Source organism: Phragmites australis, chromosome 5 (genome assembly GCF_958298935.1).
Source record: "Phragmites australis chromosome 5, lpPhrAust1.1, whole genome shotgun sequence".
NCBI lineage: Eukaryota > Viridiplantae > Streptophyta > Magnoliopsida > Poales > Poaceae > Phragmites > Phragmites australis.
In genome coordinates this window covers 34,362,757-34,384,484 of record NC_084925.1, presented here as the reverse complement: position 1 = coordinate 34,384,484, position 21,728 = coordinate 34,362,757, and the positions used below count along the sequence as shown (strand labels likewise).

At 38.9% G+C, this 21,728-nt stretch overlaps 2 protein-coding genes and 1 pseudogene across 5 annotated transcripts; 1 reads left to right on the top strand and 2 right to left on the bottom strand.

The window, feature by feature from the left end:
- Positions 1 to 10,490: 10,490 nt before the first annotated feature.
- Positions 10,491 to 10,917, bottom strand: LOC133919371 (uncharacterized; annotated as a pseudogene).
- LOC133919369 (uncharacterized) lies at positions 10,596 to 17,032 on the top strand. Of its 4 annotated transcripts, none has more exons than XR_009909923.1 (9): positions 10,596 to 12,787; positions 13,095 to 13,197; positions 14,191 to 14,259; positions 14,682 to 14,796; positions 15,220 to 15,308; positions 15,655 to 15,716; positions 15,829 to 15,925; positions 16,421 to 16,575; positions 16,798 to 17,032. XR_009909923.1 is itself a non-coding variant. In XM_062363745.1 (9 exons), the coding sequence occupies exons 2-9, from the start codon at positions 12,486 to 12,488 to the stop codon at positions 16,472 to 16,474; spliced, it is 891 nt and encodes a 296-aa protein (XP_062219729.1). In that variant the 5' UTR covers positions 10,596 to 11,097; positions 12,191 to 12,485; the 3' UTR covers positions 16,475 to 17,032. The 4 variants fall into 4 exon arrangements, 3 of the variants coding, with proteins under 3 accessions (XP_062219729.1, XP_062219730.1, XP_062219728.1); XM_062363745.1 differs by having other exon boundaries at positions 10,596 to 11,097; positions 12,191 to 12,787; positions 16,421 to 17,032; XM_062363746.1 differs by having other exon boundaries at positions 10,596 to 11,442; positions 12,191 to 12,787; positions 16,421 to 17,032.
- Positions 17,033 to 19,791: 2,759 nt separating this feature from the next.
- Positions 19,792 to 21,415, bottom strand: LOC133917607 (photosynthetic NDH subunit of lumenal location 3, chloroplastic-like). The gene is made up of 2 exons (XM_062361485.1): positions 20,987 to 21,415; positions 19,792 to 20,081 (listed from the first exon to the last, which is right to left on the bottom strand). Exons 1-2 carry the CDS (start codon positions 21,236 to 21,238, stop codon positions 19,968 to 19,970), a joined length of 366 nt encoding a protein of 121 aa, XP_062217469.1. The 5' UTR covers positions 21,239 to 21,415; the 3' UTR covers positions 19,792 to 19,967.
- Between the last annotated feature and the right edge of the window lie 313 nt (positions 21,416 to 21,728).

Genomic DNA, 21,728 nt, shown 5'->3' with positions numbered 1-21,728 from the left:
ACTCGAAAGGGCAAGGGACCAGGGGGGCTCAGGTGATTCGAGGCCGAGTTGAAATAATCACAATCGTTGGTACACAAATCAACCCGCGCTATTGGTGTAGTTTGAAAGAGATTTCTCCCAAGATTTTTCTTCGATTGCATCGTTTCTGTTTCTTACTTTAGTGAATACTTGAGTTATCGTGCTTGTTTCATGGATGGATCTGTGTATGCTTGCACACGAGTATAACTTGCAGGCTAACTCTAATGCACTTTCTTGTAGAAAGAATCAATCCGCCCTATGTAACAACATGACTAGGGATGCAAGTTTCAAGTTTTTTGAGTGAACCCTAAACCCGCTCTTTTAAACTAAAAATGCTATTCCGCATAATTGCTAGTTCATTTTCTTAGTTACTTTCTTAGTTATGATATAACTTTTATGAATTAGAGTTACACTACCACATAATTGTTATTCACAAACTATCTACAAACAGTTATTAAGACAGATGTGTCTATATAACATGTTCGTTATCTGGGTATACCAGAACTCACAGATAATTTTTTATAAATCTGTCTGCTTTTATCATATAGACATAGACGGCGTTTACAAACCCGTCCATGATATTGTCACTGATGCTTTCTTGTAAGACTCATATGTGTCTGATGTTCGATATAGACGAATTTTTTAACAACTATATGTACTTAAAAACTTGTGTACTATTATGCGCTATGAGGATGGAGTTGTTCCCATGGTTGCTTCCACTGTGTGGATGCTTGGCGTCAAACTCAGTCGTGTGGACTATGCGTTCTTTGCTACTGTGAAGAGCACCTCCGTGGATCCAGTTTTTGCTGTCAATCACATTCTATATTCTGTTCTTCCAACAAAAGTTTCTCCATTATTGTTTGTCACAGTGGAGATATTTTTGCGAACTGCGAGACTGGTTTGAACAATCATTCCTTACTTAACCATGGTTGACAATTTGGTAGCAATACAGTTTGGTTCTAGCACATGATTGAGTTAGTCGAGATCTAGCATGATCTAAATGACAATGAGATAATGATTGAAGATAATGCTTGGATTGACATTATGGTAAAACGCAAGTGACTGAGATGATTTCAATCATTTCATCATTCTTGAAGACAGCATCATCTAATGATGTTAATCATCTCGTCTTTCTGGAAGACAATATCTCTCTAATGATATCAATCATCTCATCATTCTGGAAGACAACGTTAATGATGTCAACCATCTCGGCCTTCTGGAAGACTACACGATATACGTACAATTAGGAATTATATATAGCTAGCTAGTTATGTTTATGATCTGAACATTGTGTAATGTGCTGATCAGATTGTGTATGTGGCAGTAATATTTTCTTGTGTATTATATATATGTTCTTATATATATATATATATATATATGTGTGTGTGTGTGTGTGTGTGTGTGTGTGTGTGTGTGTGTGTGTGTGTGTGTGTGTGTGTGTGTGTGTGTGTGTGTGTGTGTGTGTGATGTTCTTATGTGTGATATTATTATTATTTGTGATATGTAAATGTCTATGATGTATGCCACATCATGAGGTCAGCCAAGAAGTAAAATGACTTCTCAGTGGGGAAAGATTCATATAGACGGTTTTTTTTTAAAAAAAATTCATTTATGACACTTTATATAGACGGGTTTCAACAAAATTTTGTCTGTGACCCTTACTACTCACAGACGGTTCTTCAGAAAACCCGTATGTATATAACTCTGTTATAAATAAAGTTGTAACCGTCTGTAACAAGATCGATATCACAAACACTTTTACAGAGAAACTACTACAAAAAGACACATCGGTGCCGGTTTAAAAACACCATCAATAACGGTTTTTGAACTAGTACTGATTACTCGGTACTAATACTATTAGTGCAAAGTCTAGAATCAACCCTGAAAATTCTTTTCATTGTCGGTTCTCAGCTCCAACCGACACTGATGTGGTTCCAGGAGCCAAAAAAATAAACGAGTCGGCTTTGCTCCTGTCGTCGTAGTGCTCCCGCCGCCACCATCACCGCCGCATGCTCAAATTACCTTATCTCATTCATACAAGCACATGTCACAATTAAATCTAGTCCGTACAACAGATTTTAATCAAATTCGATACAATGCAAGAACCACCGTGTATAGCAAACACATCTACTGCAGACCACCATATACAGCAAACACTTCTACAACTCCTGCACTTATCGAATCAAATCGAAGACGACCTTGGCACTGCCTGCCACCGTGTACTGCAGCTCCTACAACTGCGCCATGCACCGGTCCACCTACAGACAGATTCAAAAACACGCATTCACTGCCCCGCAAGAACCGAATCAAACAGAAGCCGCACCTTGACATCTCCCTCGGACAGCCTCTCCCGACTGGAGCTTCTCACCTTCCTCGGACTCCATCACCAGCCGCACCTTGGCCTCCAACCCCTCCACGCTCACTAGCTCCTTGTCGTAGCTCTCCACCACCACCCCGACCTTCAAACGCTCCATGATGAACTCATGAACACCTTGCCGCGCAGACCGAGAGAGAGATGGAGGAGAGGAGGAAGAGATAAGATAGAGATAGGGAGGGGATCGATGAGAGCTGCCCTCGTGAAAAGATAAGGTAGAGAGAGAGGGGGGGGGGGTGGACTCGAGCTGACGAGCCAAAAACACATTCATAATTTTGGGGTCCGATTTTGCAGATGGAACCGACACTGAAACATGATTATCAATGCCGGTCTGTGGCTGGAACTAGCACCGATACTATCAGTGCCAGTTCAAGCTACGGACCGGCACTGATAGTCCTTTTCAGTGTCAATTCTTAGCGGCTCAATCATTTTTCGCGCACAGAAAATTAAGAACCGGCACTGATACATATTTAGTCATAGTTTGTGTATAACCGGTACTGATAGAGTGTTACTTATGACATATTCTGTAGTAGTGAGGCGAAACTTATAACCGTTTATAATAGAGTTTAAAATCTGTCATAAGATAATATTAGTAGTTGGGTATCTATCCATTGGGTAACCCATTTGCATCAATAAATATGACTAATACTAACGTGTGTTACGACACACAAACGTGTACATGCGGACGCACATTTAGTGTGTGTGCAGTGCTTGAGTGCGGCTCTGTACTCGACAAAACAACATGATTAATAAAAAGCTAATACTATTGATTCCCCGTTAATAATGTAGTAATTTCAAAATGACACGGACAAGAATTGTGACTCGGTGTAATGCTCATTTGTTAAAAAAAAACTTCTTGTAATCGATTGGTAGTTATTTTCAAAATTAACATGTTTATATAGCAAAAGGTTGATATATACGACAATGATCTAAAGTGTTACTAAGTTCTTTTTATGATATGGCTTAATGAGAAGGATTACTCTGTACTCAAGGGACAGATATCATGTGAAAAGTGTATTCTTTATTTTTTAAGTTAATTAGGAAACTCATGATAGTATGTTGTGCGTTATTAGTACGAGACTTGCCAAAAATTTAGCAAAAGTTTCGGTTGGCAACATCTAGCTAAAACAGAGGGATTATTTGGTTTACAACTAAGTTTGTCACACTTAAGATTAATCACGTCATAGATTTTTAGATAACTGTTCGATCAACTATCATAACTATAGCAAGTCACACTTTGTTAGCTCTCTGACCCAAACATCATACACTTAGTTTTTTTTTACTAATTTTGCCATATTTATGGTTAAGAATTTAATAGCTACATATTTTATGGTATGTCACACTTACCTAATATTAGACTGGAAACTTAAGCTCTAACTAAATAGAATCAGAGTAGATCATGTTTGAGCGAAGGGTAGAGATTATATTAAAATTTCAGCACAGTACATCATATTTTACAAAAATAACCCTAGACAACATAGAAATTGCACAACAAGCCTATTTAGGACCTTTTGTCGTCGCCTTCCCCTCCGGTGGCCTCCACCTCCTCTTGCACCACCACAAAAGAACGGAGCGACGAAGATGGACCAGATCATGTTTGGCATATAGGGATTATAGAGTAGATCATATTTGGTAGCTCTTATATTTCATTTTATCAGGAAAGCCACACTTAACTAATATTAGATGTGATAAACTTAGGCTCCAACTAAACAGAAGCAAAATAGATCATGTTTGATAGCTCTCCTGTTTCATTTCACCACACTTGTGTCAAGTCCTGGCTATGATCAAATGAAAATGCGTGCCCGGGCCACGTTCTCGAAAAGTTTTGGCTAGGATCAATGATAGCTAAGCTAGGGACCAGAAACTAAAAATTTATGATATGGCACAGGCCATGAACTAAGCAATAGCTGCGCTTGTGAAGTTGACTAAATTTATTGGGGTAACATGCGGAAGTGAACCAACTAAACGCCCCTTTAGCGTATCATTCTTACACATGAAGCGTAGAAGCACTGCTATTGAGAATCAGCTATTGCGTAGGATTAATTCAGATGCCGATTACCAGTTCGGAGAAAAGTCACATCTGGAGTCATTTCCATCGAGTTTAATATTTTTGCACTGTTCTTCCTCCTTGAGCATACTCTCTCTCATACATACGCAAGCATGGTTGCCAGCTGAACTCAACTGAGAGAATCTTTTGAAATATATTTCGGTCCATTCTTCAGCACGTTTTCTATCAGGCCTTTCGTTTTCCTTGGACCTTGTGGACGTACGTGTAGTGGTTCGGCTGACCGCCAATCCATATCCGGAGCGGCCGGTAAACGATTCCCCGGTAGCTTGACAGAAATTAATGTCGGTAAACGGGTTGCCTGCCGGCCTGACACCTTGCATGGCCGACGCGTGGTTTTTTTAGCAGGTCAGCAGCAGGACTGTCACTGTGATCCTGTCCAGTACTCCAACCCTGACGCTGCAAAGAAAAGAAGCCGTTCACGCGCTCATCCATTCGTCTGCCATGGTCCCTGAATTCCCCAGGGGCTACCTACTACGACTCATATTATGCACGTCTACAAATTTACAAAATATTGTATTTTGACAGAAAATCAAACCATTCACCAGGTGTTCGTAATTCCATAAAAGGTTCCCTAGCCGGCTTATAAAAAAAAAAGCCAAGTGAGCTCTTATGTATGAGGAGTTTTGTTAAAATTATTTTGAAGAGGGATATGAATAGTCTGCCCACAGTTGGTTGACTGAAAGAAATATGCAACCTTCACAAAAATTGCAGTTGCCCGGGGCATCTTTTGGTTCAATAATGAAACTGTAGTTTCCCGCCACATGAAGACACGTTCCCTTGATTAGGCTCTGATTAGTTCGAGCTAAAAAAATAGCAAGTGGAAGCGCTTGCACGTTTCTACCTGAATTATACTATCATACCTTGTGGTTCATAAGCTTGGTGTTTAATTTATACCTGCAGCTGAGCAAATCCATATGTCAGAGGGAGCAAACGTCGAGATCCCCTACGAACTGCGAAATGTAAGCAAACATGGTCAAGGTCGACACGATCCAGATTCCTTAAAAATTAATGCCGCCGTTTACATGGAAATAGTATTGGTAGAACAACATCTGAAGGCTGAAACGTTATTCCTTGCTAGCTTGTCCATCAGCGAAACCTTAGTATATGTACTTGTGATTTGCTCAGCAAGAATATGCGACTTTAGTACCAATGCAACCATAGCTACTTACGCAGCTATAACTTGGAGCTTTCAAACTTGAGAAACCTGTGTACATGTTAGACATGTTCTTAAATTGCATCATGGTCAGTCCAGAAAATGTGGTTAGTATTCAGCCTGACTTGGTCACATTTTAAATTAAGATTTCTTCTGTTAATACAGTGAAGTAGTTGCTTTTAGATACTTTAGAGTTTTTTTCCTTCTTGTTTTTTTGTGTTTGTGACGTGATAACAGCGTCAAAACTTAAACCGAAAAATATAATAGAGAAAATTTCAGAAAATTACACTAAAAATAGAAAAACTATCACAAAACTGCACTTTTAAAACTAAATTTCGCAAAACTATACTTATCTTAAAATCCACATAGTAAAAATACACTTATAAAGATAGATCGTATCACAAAGCTACACATTTCTTTTGTTGTTTGGTATTGCAAAACAACACTTTCAAGGTTTGATGAAAGTGTAGTTTTGTGACATGGAACAATAATAAGTGTGTAGTTTTCTGTGACATGAAGTGATAATAAAGGTATAGTTTTGTGAAATAGATTGTGAAAAGTGTACTTTATGATATTGATGTCAATAAAAGTGTAGTTTTGTGAAACTGGTTTTAAAAATGCCTAATTTTACGATAACTTTATCAATCGTAGTGTAATTTTATGAAATTTACTCAATACAATAATATGTCATGCATGTAAGAGGGAACTATATTTGTGGATAGTTTTTTCTATCGTAGTGTGATTTTATGAAATTTACTCAATATAATAATGTGCCGTGTAAGAAGTAACTATATATGCTAGCCATAGCCGATATTTATAATTTTTTAACCTTAACTTTATGAAATTTACTCAATATAATAATGTGCCACATAAGAGGGACCAAGCTCAGCGCGCGCCTTCGCAAAAGCAGGTGATATATATGCAACAAACACTTGTCATGAGGATAAGCGAGAAGAGAAAGATCTCTCTCTTTTACCGCCCTAGTTGAGCACCCACTAGTTGATCCGACAGAACCACCATTGTGAATTTGCTTCTTACCCCAATCCTATTCTACTACACACTACTTGCACCATACTCGCAAAAAGAGCTTGGGTGTCATGTCCTAACCCCTGATGCTACCGAATACTCACACCACGAAACAAAAAAATATATATTCCCTTCATGTAAAGATAGTAGTCGCATTTTATTGGAAAAAATTAAACTTTGTGTATTTTAATTAACATCAAATTAAATTATAAGAATATCTAGCATATAAAAATTATATAACTAGGTTTCCAATTCAAAATAATTTTATATTATATAGGTTTTGTAACTATAAATGATATATTTTACGAAAAAAACTTAGTCAAAATCTAATTTTAAAGATCGAGTTAAAAAAATACACGTGCTATTTCTGAATGGGTGAGTATTTAGCAAATGATGCGCACAATTGGGAAACTTTTTGTTTAATAATAGTTTTAATTAGAAAATTACAAAAATAATAGCTAAATTTAAAAAATTACAAAAATAGGTATCTATCGGTACGTGAAATACCAACAAGTGTCCTGCTGATATTCCGAATGCCGATAGCCTATGTGGCATTGAGCCTGGGGCCCTATTGGCATGCGAAAAGCGGACAAAAGGCATGTCAGCATTCCGCGTGCTGACAGAACCCTGGATAGACACCGATAGGGGTGTCATGGGAGTGAAGAGCCAATATGCCTATCGACATTCTGTTTGCTGATAGACATCTTTTTATTGATTTTTTTTATTAATAATTAGGGTTGACGACAGCTACTTTTCCATTTGAATTTATTTTTTAATAAATTTATGTTATAGGAATACTGGCCAAAAAACTATTAATTGAACAATAATAGTTGGGGATCACAATTATCATAGAATCAGGCACGTATGTTACATATGTTGAAAAATATTACTTGGGGTTTATCATCGGTGTGCGAATGGACCATAACCATAAAAGAGATGATGACAACAAACGTTGGTATGTATGGTACAACTAAAGACTAATGTAATAACATGCTGCTGTTAAATCTAACATACCTTAGGGAATGAAAGTAGGTCGGATTACAATAGATGCTCTCTACTGAGTGCACCTAGGATTTTGCTCTTTCGCAGGGCATCGGGCCCTCCCCTGTTTACTTTCCCTCTCTGCTTCACATGCTTCAACCGTGGCGTGCTCCTCCGTTGCCTTCCTCATGGGCTCCTCATCCTAACGCTTCAGCCATAGTTCCTCCTATTGTTGCTCATATTCTCGGCGTTCGTACGCTTTCCTCCTCCACCGTATGGTCATTTGGACCCACTATTTTCTGGTGCTCATTTTACTCCATATCCAGCCATTCTATAAAGTCACAGATAGGTAGAGGAGACTAGATAAATGAAATAAGAGGGGGATTAGTAAGAGAGTGCATGAAATCATATGAAAAGTATCACATAAGTGATTTATGTCGCTATATCAGTGGGTACTTGTATGGTCCATATCGAGGCTTATTGTACTGGTAGTTGGCACATATGAAGAAGCATACGCCATAAGTGTAGAAGATGTCATATGACTTACGAAGCCTACAAGTGTCGTCACAGAAGCACATCGGAGGTTTGACCTCCTGTGGGATGAAAATCCTCCAATATTTCTTGGGTAGGCTTTGTGGAGCTGATGAAGACATTGCAGTTGAGATAGTTAAGGAAGGAGTGATCTATCCATAAATGAGGGTGGAGTTATTTATAGTGGCTTTGGGTTGGTGCATAGACTGAGTGCATGAGCTTGACTAGGGGCTGGTGCATGGAATGAGTGCATAGGCTTAGCTGAGGACTGGAGCATAGGATTTCGTGAAAAAGCTGAAAAAGTCATCCATTCTTCTGGAATTCCTACACCAGAGTCCACAAATATGCGGAACTCATCGTTATCTTGCCTCCATCTGATCCATTAGTGCCTCGTCCCACTCTCCCTGATCAGCATGCATCGCAGCCTGATTTTTCTTCCCCGAAGTTAAGTTCTTATCTTGCAGTTTGTATCTCAACGGTGCACTAGTCTGTATAGGTACCTCTGGAACCATACTCTCCTACACCTCCTCAGGAATAATATTTTCATCAACAGCTTCTATGGTGCTAGATCTGGCTTCTGTCGACACAACATCGCTCGCTTCTATAAGGATGCAGTGAGAAAAACCTCGTCTCAACCCAAGTGACACAAATTACTGCCATTGCTTTGAACATGTAACCTCCAAGAGCTCCCACTAGCCGATTCCTCGACGTCAAGGAATCAGAACCTTCACCGTCAACCGCTAATGCGTCGGACTAAGTTACAACAGATTATACAGCCATCATAACACTTGTGACCACATACTGGAAATTACTCAGATCTACCCCACTATCACAATACATGACATATCCAAGACCATAAAAAACCCTAAACCCCACTACGATCGACATACCTAATTCAACAAACATACTATACTAAATCAGATTAAATAATTGTAACCAATATACAACATCCATGACCATAAAATCTATTCAATCTCATCAATTATATTCTACATAACCATCAAATATCACCTAATTTACTCTTTCTGTTCTAACTGTACCATTCTAAATGTATTACAGTCCAAAACAATTACTGCATTTCTATTCTAAATATCCTACAACTATTAAATATTTGTACTACATATTCATAACAATTCAACTTGAAACTAGCCTATATTGTCTAACTATTGAAAATCCACAACAATTCAAATATACAATTCCTTCATCGATGAAAATTATATACATCTAATAATATCCAATTTTTCAGAATGCTATTAAATAACCTATTTTAATTCTACATTACCGAAATTTTTTACAAAATCAATTATTCCACATTTCTGAACTAACTATACTATATTTTCTAGCTATAGCTAATTCCAAACCATATCTACTCTACTCTACTCTAAATTTCGTATCCTTTTTTTTTTCTAAATTGTATACCATACTTGACATTTCTCTAATAGTCTCTACCTAGTTTTCTACTGTTTTCGTAAGTATTCTTAATTTTTCTAACTACTCCTAATTTCAAACTATTTTCTTAAATCACCTACAATTTTTCTAACTACTACTATTTTTTTTCTAATTTTCTAACTATGACCGCTTCCTAACTATTCTAAATTTGTAACTAATTCTAACTAATTAAAAAAAGAAAAAAGTACTTACCAGAGCCACTGCACGCCGGCCAAAGTTACCCACCCTCTCGCTGTCGCCACTCTCGACGGACGCCACCACTCGTCTCCACCCGCCACACGCAGCAGCCACCTCTGCCCGTCACCCGACACCCCCACGCCCCCCGCCGCGTCTCGCTGCATGCCTCCCCGCTGCCTCCTGCCGCATGATGCCCCGCGCCGCTCGCTCGCCATCGCCGCTCGTTGCCACCCGCTCTCTGTGTACGCTTGTGCGTGAGAGAGGAATCGATGGTCATGGAATATATAAAGGTTTGTCAACACTCGAAATGCCGACAGGCGTGTTGATGTTCCGCGTGCTGATAAGCTAGAAGGAATCGTTTGGCGGCATTCCGAATGCCGATATACCACCACCATACACGAACTGCCTACGTGGCACCACCTTTTAGTGGATCCATAACCTGTTAGCTTTTGTAATACCGACAGGCTCTCGGGCCCACTGCCATATAAGCTATTGGTATATAGAATTCCAATAGATCCTTTATCGGTACTACATTTACGATAGGTAATTATTCTTATATTTTTTTAATTTAACTATTATTTTTATAATTTTTCAGTAAAATAAAAAAATTCATAATTGGAACAAGCTGGTGACCAGGAAAGCAATTCCTGAGGAGGGAGGAGAAGAAAACTAAGAAAAGGAGACGCAGAGAACGAGCACTTATTCTTTCCTCACTAGAGAAAGTGGAACCAAACAAAGAAAGCAGAGAGAGTAGCAGTAGTTAATAGTGGCAATAATTGTTTGGTGGCCATTAGGAATCCCGGCGCCACTGTTTCCATCTCCTAGCGCTGAATTCCAAGAGATCTCATCTGTCTCTTCCTCCTCGCCATCGCGGCGGCACTCGTTCAACTGCTCTCCCTCCCTTCCATTTGGTGGTGCTAGTTGTGGAATTGGCGCACGGCTTTGCCTTTGCCCTTTCCCTTCCTTTTTGAGCGCAAATAAGCCAGCAGCTTCTCGCCTTTGGGGGAGGCGGGGCCGCCGCTTTTTGGTTGCGCCCTCCCCTCCCCTACCTTCCCACTGGGGCGCACAAAGCCGGACGGCACCACCATTTAAAGAAGGCGAAGGACACGGAGGAGAAGAGAGCACCAGCTCACACTCCATTCACGCAAGGATCGCGCCGCTGCACGTTTGCCTCCTCTGCTTCTGCTGCGCCGCGAGGACGGACGGATCGTTGGCGGCTCCAGGGCAGGCGCGTTTCTTGATTTGGGTTCTTGGATTGGTCGCGTGATCAGGAAAAGATCCTAATTTGGTAGGATCGGGCCGGGAGGCCGGCTTGTGCTCGTGAGTGGTTTCTTGAATCTTAATTCGGTTGCGTGACCTAGTGGAAGGAATCTTGGCGACTGCTCGGGGCGACGTGGAATTCGATGTGGAAAGCGAATTCCTTGGATGGTGCGCTGCACGCCTAGGGGCCGCCGTCTTTCGTGCAATCATCGTTGCTTGATTTAGTTTCTTCCTTTTCGTTCAAGTCTTACTCTAGGTGCTTGTCTAGTGTACGAGCAGATTGAATAGCTGTCTAGGCCCTCGTGTTTCTTGATGCGTCTGCCTTCTTCAAGCAGCACGGCGCGTTCTCTCCCTTCTTAGCCTCTGTTGGTACTGTAGAGTCCTTGCAGAAGCCCAGTCTCTGAGGTGTTTGCTAATTGCTTCTTTGATTTATCTGGTTAAAGATGAAGTTTTGATTATTCGTTTACTTTTGATGCATTTTTTTTGGGTTGAAAACCTGCTGTGTTCTTCCTCTTAGATAAATCAAAACTTACAACAGCTTGTTCCTAAGGTCTATCGACTTTCTTTTCATGATGTTTGTAGAATCTTTACATTTAGCATGTACTCATATTTGTCACTTCATCAATGATATGGTCCTGATAGATTATTTTTTCTGTTAATAGTAGGATTGGGATATTTAATAATCTTGAGCTGGATATTTTCACTCTTGCTCTGTAATCTAGTCTTCTACTGCTGAGATGACTGAATGATTTCACATGGTGTACTCGTGCTTTTATGGTGCTATTGATAGTTCATCTAGTTGTGCCAGCTTTGGTTAGGCACTTCTTGTAAGACCCATCTAAGTAACTAGTTATCGACGTTTGACTATAATAAAAACTGATCAGATTTAATTCCAACAGAGGACTGAGCATTGGACGGTGCTCTTCATGCTCTTATCATTTCCATTTTTTCCAAGCTCCTTACTTGTGAGTTTATGATGTGATCAATGGTGCTTCTCTTTGAAAAGTTGATCCTCTGTCACTATCTGAAAGTTTATTTTGGATTGGATTAGCTTTAATGATTTTTACTACCCTGTGTGCTGTCCAATCCTCTAGTATTTTAGTTTCCTCTAGGAGGAATTATACTAATGTTACTTGTTTAATATCTTCTGTAGGATTTTTAGCGTGGAGGTTTCTCAAATCCTGGTACTTTCGTTAGAGGAGATATCTATTAAGTTTTGTGAATCATCGTCATAGTTTGGATGGCATCAATGGTTACTTTGATGAGTTTATGGAGCCCTGGATGGCGAGCTCATCTAGGCTGCATCACAATGGAACTGTAGCATTTGCTATAAAAGTTCCCTTATTTTAGAAGAAAGTTTCAAGGGGGTTTAACAAAATATAAGTGTTATTCTGAAGCTTGATGATGTGTTAGTGAGGGTGAGGCGGGAGTGCAGAATTTTGTCTGGCATGCAGATGCCAACAGATCCTAACCACGATGGGGAATTTCCATATTCATTCTGCAACCAACATGTTGTTTCATTTCAGACAAGTTCAATTACCAGTGGATCGGGAGTAATGCCAGTTTGTCTGGACACTTCCAGCGGAATGAATGGCAATATGGCGATGTTGAACACTACACCTTCAACAATTGTATCCTCTGGTTCACCAAACATGATTTCTGATTCTAGCCAGAGCCTCAAGTATAGCGCACCTATGGCTGTGGACTGGTCCTATCTTGAGCTGCAAATGCTGAACGATGGCCTCAATAAGTAAGCTATACCGTCACTTTATCTGAATTAAGTAGCGACTTCCATCTCACCTTAATGAGTGAACCTTTTTATCCTATATTTGCAATGCAATGCTGTTTAACAATCTGATCATGTCCACACCTGAAAATTGACGCCTAAAAAGGTAGTTGTTTTTTTTCAGTTTCATTTGCTTTACTGGTACTTGGTCCAATAAGTAGCGACCTGATGCTCGTTACCAAAAAATCTTGTCTATCTTCTATTGAAGTTTTTACCCATCAGTTCATTCCTAATCTTGTATCCTTTTGTGCACTGTTAATGAAATTTTCAGGTATGTAAATGAACCAGGAATAATGAAGTACATCAAGATAGCAGCCATGTTACCAGGAAAGACAGTAAGAGATGTTGCCATGAGATGCCAGTGGATGGCAGCGGTTAGTCCCTGATTCGTTTGATCTATTATGCAGTATCTGAATGATGTTTCCTCATCTGTTGTTTTCAAACCACATTTTCATGGGAAACTTCTGCATTAGCTAACAGTTCAGATCCAAAACATTTGCAGCTTATTATTTAAACCTGAACTCCGATAGATACAAAAGTCATGCAAGATGTTCATCCACTCTAGATTATTTTCAATTGAAAGGAATATGTGGTCCCACTTCAGCTTATGGATGGGGACTAACATTAGTTTATACTTCTGTACTTGTCAAGATGATATGACTATAATTCCACTAAACGGGTGCCACATATATGAAATTAGATCATGTGGAAGATACACTTATTTGTCCACATCTATAATAAATACTATATGGTCTATTATGGACTTCAAAGTTAGCGTGATCTGAGCTGGTCCTCTTAAGTATCCTTTTGAGCTGTTGTCCCATAGACTTACCTTTGTATTTGTCTAGTGTGTACTAGAATAATAGAGCATTAACAAGGCTGCAAAGTCTGCTTTTGACATTACTAGCAATACTTGCGTCTCGACCTGTATTGCTAAAAAGGTTTGCAGCCAAAAGTTGGCCCGCCCTAGTTTCACGTCAAGGCTCAAGAGCATGTATATCTCTTGGAAGGGTTGTAATGATTTTGTTTTTATTTACTTTGTCAGTAAGTACAGCCGATTTGGTATACTTGAGTTGATTGATCAGTGAATAGCATTCAACCATTCCAAAGTGACATAGTCAGCGCAACAAATAAGAATGATTCCATGCCTCTCTTTTTTATTTATTTCGGGAACACTAGGAAATGTTTCAAGTGTTGTTGTAGAGGCCTAGCAAAACATAGTATTCGGGTGCTAACATAGAGTAATATTTAATTGTATCGCAGTTGATGCTTTCCAGTTACATAGTGATATTTTCTGAGGGGATTCGTTCATCAAATATTATTTTATTTTTCATTTTTGAGACAATAATGATTGGATTTTCTTACAGAGAAAAGAAGCTACAAGACGACGGAAACCTGAAGAACACTATCTTGGAAAAAAGATAAAAGATAGAAAGGTAATCATTCTTTCATTTTTTATAAAATATTAGCCTCTTGTTAGCACCAGAATACTCTTACTTGAAGCAATTTCTGTTCTGACTCCTGATAAACATATCCTAAATTTGGACTTGTTTTGTGGATGTCAAATATATGTTGAAACAAACCACAGTCCATGCATGTACAAATGTTGTGGTGTCTGTAGAAATGATGGAATAAAGTGAATATTGAATACTCCGGTGGCTTCTGCTCTACATAATTTAATGGTTTTCTTACCGGATTAAACCCCCATATAGTAAAATGCATTATAATGTGATACCATCAAAAATTAAGTGGGGATGAGAGATACATGATGCAATCTCACCATTTGCATTTCTTTATTTTGCACAAGTCATATTTATGAGTTTATTTTTAAATGGTTCTGATACATGTTGTTTCTCAGGACAAAATGGCTAAGCTGTCATCATGGGCTACTAATCCTCCTGTTCAGACATATATGAGAGCTTCTTCCTTTATGCCTAGTAGCACCAGCCACAATAACAGATTTCTATCTGGAGGTTGGTAGGTCTCTTATAGAGTTGTCAAGTAATTGACTATGTACACCGTTTCCCTTTGCTTTTGGCAACAGTCTGAAAAGATTTCAACCCATTTCGTGTTCTTAACAATGCTAAAAGTTATTTCCATAAAATTCTAAATCTTAGTAATGCATTTAGCCATTTAACACTATGGACAACAAAAACTAGAGTAGCGCACGTTGCACAGCTTCAAGGGGGTACTAACTCATTCCATTAACACTCAGAACACTTTTTCAGCATTTTTGAGAATTTGTATATTCTAATTGTTCTAGAATCCTCATAGTTTCCAATATAAGCATATGGACTTTCCCTATTGGCCAAAAGTTTCAAACAAAGGTTGTCTTGTTTCTTTCAGATCATTCAAATTTTTACATGGTATGACATGTCTATGCTCCTTTTATGCAGCCTCTCAAATTGATCGTGCAATGCTAAATATATTGGAAGAAAATGCTCAACTTCTCAACCAAATAGAAGCAAATATTTTAACATCACAGGTCAGAGTTTTGTTTCTTACTTGTATGTCGTATCGGTTATATGCCGGAAAATTCAGTTCAAGGCATTATTTTTATAAAAAAATCTATATCTTCTGCAAGATTGACTCTTATTTTAGTTTGTGACAGACTCTAGCTTACATAATAGGGGTGGGCAAATCCTAAGAGTTGATGCTATCCAATAAAAGTGCACCCTACTGCTCATGACAACTTATCATTGAAAAAAAAAAATTCCATCTTCTGTTTTTATGTATGTAGGGAGCACATTTTCGTGAGAAATTGTGATGAGCAGTAGGAAGATTTAGCTGTGGAGGAGTAATTTTCAACTCAACATTATAATCCCTTTCAGGCTCAGAACAACATCGATCTTTTCCATCACACATGGAGGAACATCAACGGTCTTCTACAAAGGTAGATTTACTACATTTTATACACATAAGTTGGCTCAAATTTCTCAAGTGTGAAAACGCGTTTGTACCAATGCCATCTCTTATTTGATGCTCATGCTCTCCTTGATAAACAGCATGAGCCAAATGCCCGGAATAATGAGCAAGATGCCCCCATTGCCTGTTTCGGTGGATGAAAAGCTAGCTAGTTACATACTACCTGGCGCTCCTATGGTAAATTTCTTTTGCTTTGACCATAGAGACGTGCCTATAATCTGCACACTGGTGATGCGTTGGTTGTTAGGTATTTGAATAATCAATCGGTATCTTAGCTACCGAAGTGAAGATACAGATCCAAAAATGCACTTTGGCCTTGATTAATATGTGGCTGCCTAGAATAAGGAATGTCACAACTCACTAGTTCCTCACATCAAAAAATCATTTATAGCAACAACTTGACTTTCCACGTGGTCCTGCCATTACTAAATCATACTCGCTGCGTAGTTGGTGAGACTGAAATTGCTAGTTTGTTAACTCAATAGGTACTTAAAAGATAACAGTCATCGGTCTTTCTGTAATAGCATAATCAATGCCATCGCTTTCTATTGTTAACATACATAATTGAAAGAATACTACTGTTTAATATGATATTTGCTTTCTTACCCATCAGGTTCTATACTTATATTCACTACTGAAATGCTCACTCTTGATATCTTGTTTCGTTTCAAGGCACAAGTTCGTGGCAGTAGCAGTCATTTGAAAGAAGAGCCAAGAGGATGGTAGGCCACTGCCAGACAGGGCAGCAGCTCAATTTTCAGCACTAGTTTAATCATAATATCTGGAGATCCATTTGCTTCGATCGGTGTCTGCATGGAGAAGCAAAGGTGAAAGAAATATCCTGCTTTTCCTACGTCTGAAAGCTTTAGAAGTGACGTGAGCCACTTCATCGCGTGGCCTTCAAAAACAGCAGCCTAGCTTGCCTTCTCTGGAAGCTTATATTAGTGATGATTGAAATAGGGAGAGTTTTCGGTAATTTGCAGTTTTCCTCACCTTGTTGCACATATTAATTCTTTTTTTTTTGTTTCTCCTGTTGTCTTTTGCTCCAGACGGAATGGTGATGTTTACAGAGGTGTAGCATAGAAACTTGATATGAATAATTAGAAGGAAAAGCCTTTTTGTCAGTTACAAGGTAACCTTTCTGTCTGTATGTGTAATGCATATGCAATTGCCTAGTTCTCTGCGATCTCGCCTTGTGCATGTATTGGTTGTATCGAAAAAACTACGAGTTTACCAGAGATTCAATAACAGAATAAAGAGGCGATGCTGATAGCCTTCTTTTGAGGGATGCTGGTCCGGAGGGATGCCCTCTTGTCTTGAATCTTCGCCTTGACAATGTCGATGGTGTCCGACGACTCAACCTCAACGGTGATCGTCTTGCCGGACCCACCAGGTGGTCCAGCTACAGCCCACCCACCAAAAAGATTCAGGCCCATGGCACCAGCCAGATTTTTTTCCTTTTCAACCTTTTGAAAAACTTGATTCAATACTTTGCAAAATCTAATTCAACATTTTGAATCTACCGTTTCAACATTTTTACATAAAATATGTTTACTGATTTATGATTTTTGAACCTTTTTTATTCATTCAACATTTTAAAAAGGATTGTTTCAATATTTTGCAAATCTAATTGAATATTTTGAATACACTATTTCAACATTTTCAAATAACATGTTGAACTAGTTTTTTTCAAAATGTTGAACTAGTACATTTAAAATATTGATTTTTTGAAGAAAAAAGTCAAAAATAAGAAAAATATATTCATATGAGATCTTATTTTGTTGCATTAATTCTAAACAATGCCACATGGTTCAAACACACATGAAAACGGACACACTGTTTGAGAGAAACTTTTGTTTAAAATTTGCATTTCAAATTCATTTCCACCCATTCATCCCACCCGAGCCAACCACGGCGCGACTCCTCTTCATCCAACCTTTATCTCCCGCCTGCTTCAACCCCAACTGCCCGTTCGCCCTCGCACGGATCTTGAACACCGTCCGACATTGAAACTCTTGGTGCATGCCCGACGTGTAGGTTTTCCAGAGGGAGAGGCTGGTCAAGGTTTACAAAACCGTTTAGAGCACGAAAACCGAGACCCAACGGCAACCGAAAATTCACGGTTATCGCGATAACTGCTCAAAATTCGACGAGAATTTACTCAAAATTCACTCCATCAAATTTAAAATTTGGCGAGAATTCGGACCGAATCGACCGAACGGTAACCGCTCGGTTTACACCGGTTACCGAACGGTTTCGCCGATTTATCGAGCGCATTTTCCGCATTGCCTATAACCGCTCAGTTTTGTCGGTAACCATTTAGTTTTAGCGATTTATCGAGCTGTTTTCTCGAATTTCAGTGATGTTAAAAAAAACAAAAAATGGCTCAACTTTGTAAAATCAATAACTAATTCATCTGAGCTTTTAAGTGAAACAAATTTTGTTGGTTTCCTTGTAACATGATCTACATGATAAACGTATTTATACTCATAAAAAAGTTGAATATTTTTTGTGAGAAAATGTATTTGCTAAACCAAGTTAAATGCATAGTTTACTCTTTGCTAATCCAAAAGTCATGAAAGAAATTTTGTTAATCTTCTTACATAATCTTATGTCTTTTAAAAATACATGAACTCATAAAATAGTTATTGTAACATGCAGGATTGTATAAATGTGTTGCAACTAGATTAATTCATAACTAACCCATCACACCTTCAAAATTAGTGAAACCACATTTATTAGTTTACTTATACTATGCTTTATGTAGAAAAAATAATGATAGATATGAAAAAGTTAATTACAATATTGTTTCTTAATATATTCTTCTTAACTTTATAAAAATCATGAAGAAATTAATAAAAATCTAACTGAAGTGAAACTAATTTTAAGGATCCTCTTAAGATACACCCTACACAAAAAAATAGGTGTTTGCATATTAAGCTTTTCCTTAACATGAGTTAATAAATGAGTTGCGCGCTTCAAGTTTTTCCTTTTTTTTTTCAAACTTCCTCCCTATAGAATATGTTGCAAACGAAATTATTTCTGATTTTTTTTTTCACAGAAGTTCTTATAATTGTCTTTAGTTTTTTAGGATTTTTTCTATTTATTTTTTTTTGAATTTTTTGAATTCAAATTCAGTAACCGATCGGTTTATATTATTGGAGCGGAGCGGTAAGGTCAGTTACCGCAAATTTTAAATAGTAACTGACGAATTTGTTAACCCTGAGGCTAGTGTCATTGGGAAAAAGTCTGATTTGGACGGCAATGCAAGGCAAGGCCTGATCGGAAACCACCTACTCCGATTATGAGTTTAGCTTTTATTGGTTGATTGAATCTGATGTCGTATGAGCGGATGTAAGAGTTGAGATTATGATTGATTGTTCGTATGAAAGTGATTTTGTGATACTGATAAGTGAATCCGTCTATATGAGCGGATGCAATAGTCTGCATTCGTCGGACCAGGCTACGGACGTATATTTCTATCCACTCGGTCAGGCTAGAATAATACATACAGACAACTAAACATATTTTTTTCTAAGATTATACGTATACACCGAACCAATATCCATCTATATGGACAACTAATCACACACATAGAGGCTATGTTGTTAGCCTGCTTTGCATGTCCTTGTCAAATATATGGAGTCAAATTACATAAATTTATACAATCTACACAACATTTAAGATCTATTTGACATAACTCTAGTTTTAAGAATTTTTTAAACAGTTCATCTCTAACTCACTAAAGCTAGAGTTGTGCACAAATTGAAGATCTTTGGTTGCTACATCTTATTATTATTTTAGATTGAAAATATATATTTAAACTATTTTATTTTATCATACAAACTCTAAATTTTATATTAATCTTGACGCTAGAGCTCTAGTGAACAGGATGTTGTAATCGTACCAGGATTGGTTAATTCAGAGGGAAAAACGACGCAGAAGAGCATTATCATCACGGAGATAAGACCGCACGCTTGCTGACCTTTCTCTAGCTTCGCTTCAACTCGATCTCGAGCTGAGCCACCCAATCATCACGCATGTACATAGGTGATGTAGCTACTGCCCGCGTTTCTTACATGGTGGCATGTATCATCTCGTCCTCTTTTCTGCAAGTGCTTTAGACATGCTTCTCTCCCCTTTTCTTGCTTCTTATCAGAAAGCACGAGAGGTTCTCATGTACATTGCAGCACAATGCAGGCGAGATGATATAGGCCCCTCAGACTGCTGCCGGCGGCGCAACGGCGGCGACCACCTCGCGCAGAGCCCGAGCCGCGTCGCCGTAGCACGCCTTCACGACGGAGATGCTCCGGGTCGCCACGGCGTCACCCAGCTGCATGCATTTGTCCAAGAGAGGTTTCAGTGTCAAATCAGACATCAAACGCGCCCACAAACTCAACTAGCTGAGAGAGCCGACCTCTCTATTTGTCATTGTCCGAGTAGTTTATTGTGTTGTATACACCACAAGGACTAAACTAATATCAGACTTTAGTTTAATTTCCATGTTTGATCATGACTAATCACGCACTGACTGCATGCATATAACCCAGTTGACCCTCAATTTACTGGTAAATCCTAGTCAAGAACTACAGCAACCTGCCTCAAGGTGCAGAAGCATTGATCTGCAGTTGGTATACGCCTAGATGATCTAACTGGTCCTTGTTGACCTGGTGATCATGGAAAGTGAGCTGGAAAGCTTCTCAGATCTCAATAGTATTGTTCCCATCCGCTTGAACTTTCCGAAGTGCTAAACAGAGGAATGCGTGGTCCATGAATGATTGAACAAAAGGGCAAAACAAGGGCAATTTGAGGTAGAATTAGCTTCTTATGGACAATGTTTGTCCGAACTCAGGGACAGCATTCATATTATATGTGTATTATAAAACTGTTATGCAGAGTTACCCGATCTCTTTGTCTCTCTCTCTCTCTCTCTCTCTCAAAAAAAAAAGAAGATTGCTGAATTCTACCAATTAGCAGACTGCATGATAACAAGGTAATTCTAAACAATCAACAGTTGACGATTGAGCACTACTATTTGTATGATAAATACTGTTACGACATATGTTACTAAAGTCGGCTGATAAGTGGGCCCGATGGGGTAAATTTTAATTGAAGAACTTATTTAAAAGAAAAGAAATTTCGATGCACGATCTTTCTACTACCCGGTAAATTTATCATGTTGATTTCCAATCAACAAAAGCTAATACCAAAGATGGAAGAAGGCACCGATCTCATCACCTCATCCATGAAGTCGAAGAACTCGTTGGCGAGAAGGGTGAGCGCCTTCCTGCGCTCCTTGCCCTCGCAGCGGGAGATCACACGGCTCAGGTCAACATACAGGAAGGTGGCCTTGAGCTGGAGGTCCCTCCTGACCAAATCCCATAGGCCATCGTCCAGATCAGTCACCAGATCCTCCTCCATGGACAGAAGCTCAGCTGCGGAGCTCTTGATCCGGCAAACGCATCCCTTCAGCTCCATCCCCTGATCCATTGATGCTCTTGTGCAGTCCTCTCGGCGATACTTGCTCTTGTAGATGACAAAACATCAGAGCCAAATGATGTGGACGTATTTATGGAAAGGCGAAAAGAGAAACTGATTCTTGGAGCATGTCTAGAAGAAGCAGATGTCAGCATGTGCATCAGAGGAAAGGCCCCGTGTAATGCAGCAAGGGGGCAAAGTGGTCAGTGCAGAAGATTACAAGAATGGTTATGCATGAGACCTTTCTGAATGTTGTTGGGATTATTTTTTTATAATAAAAAAGAGAGGGAAATAGGAGGAAAATGGAAGACTAATTTGGCCACCTTGATATCCAGCAAGGTAGGCGGCAGAAGGTACCAGGAATTGCTCACAAGGAAATTAATGAGATGGTTAACACCAAACACCATTGCAACCATAGGAATAGGTCAGAAACTTCCGAAAGAAATTTTATAAGATCCGATCTTAAGAAAGACCCTCTCTCACAACGTGACATGTGTCATCT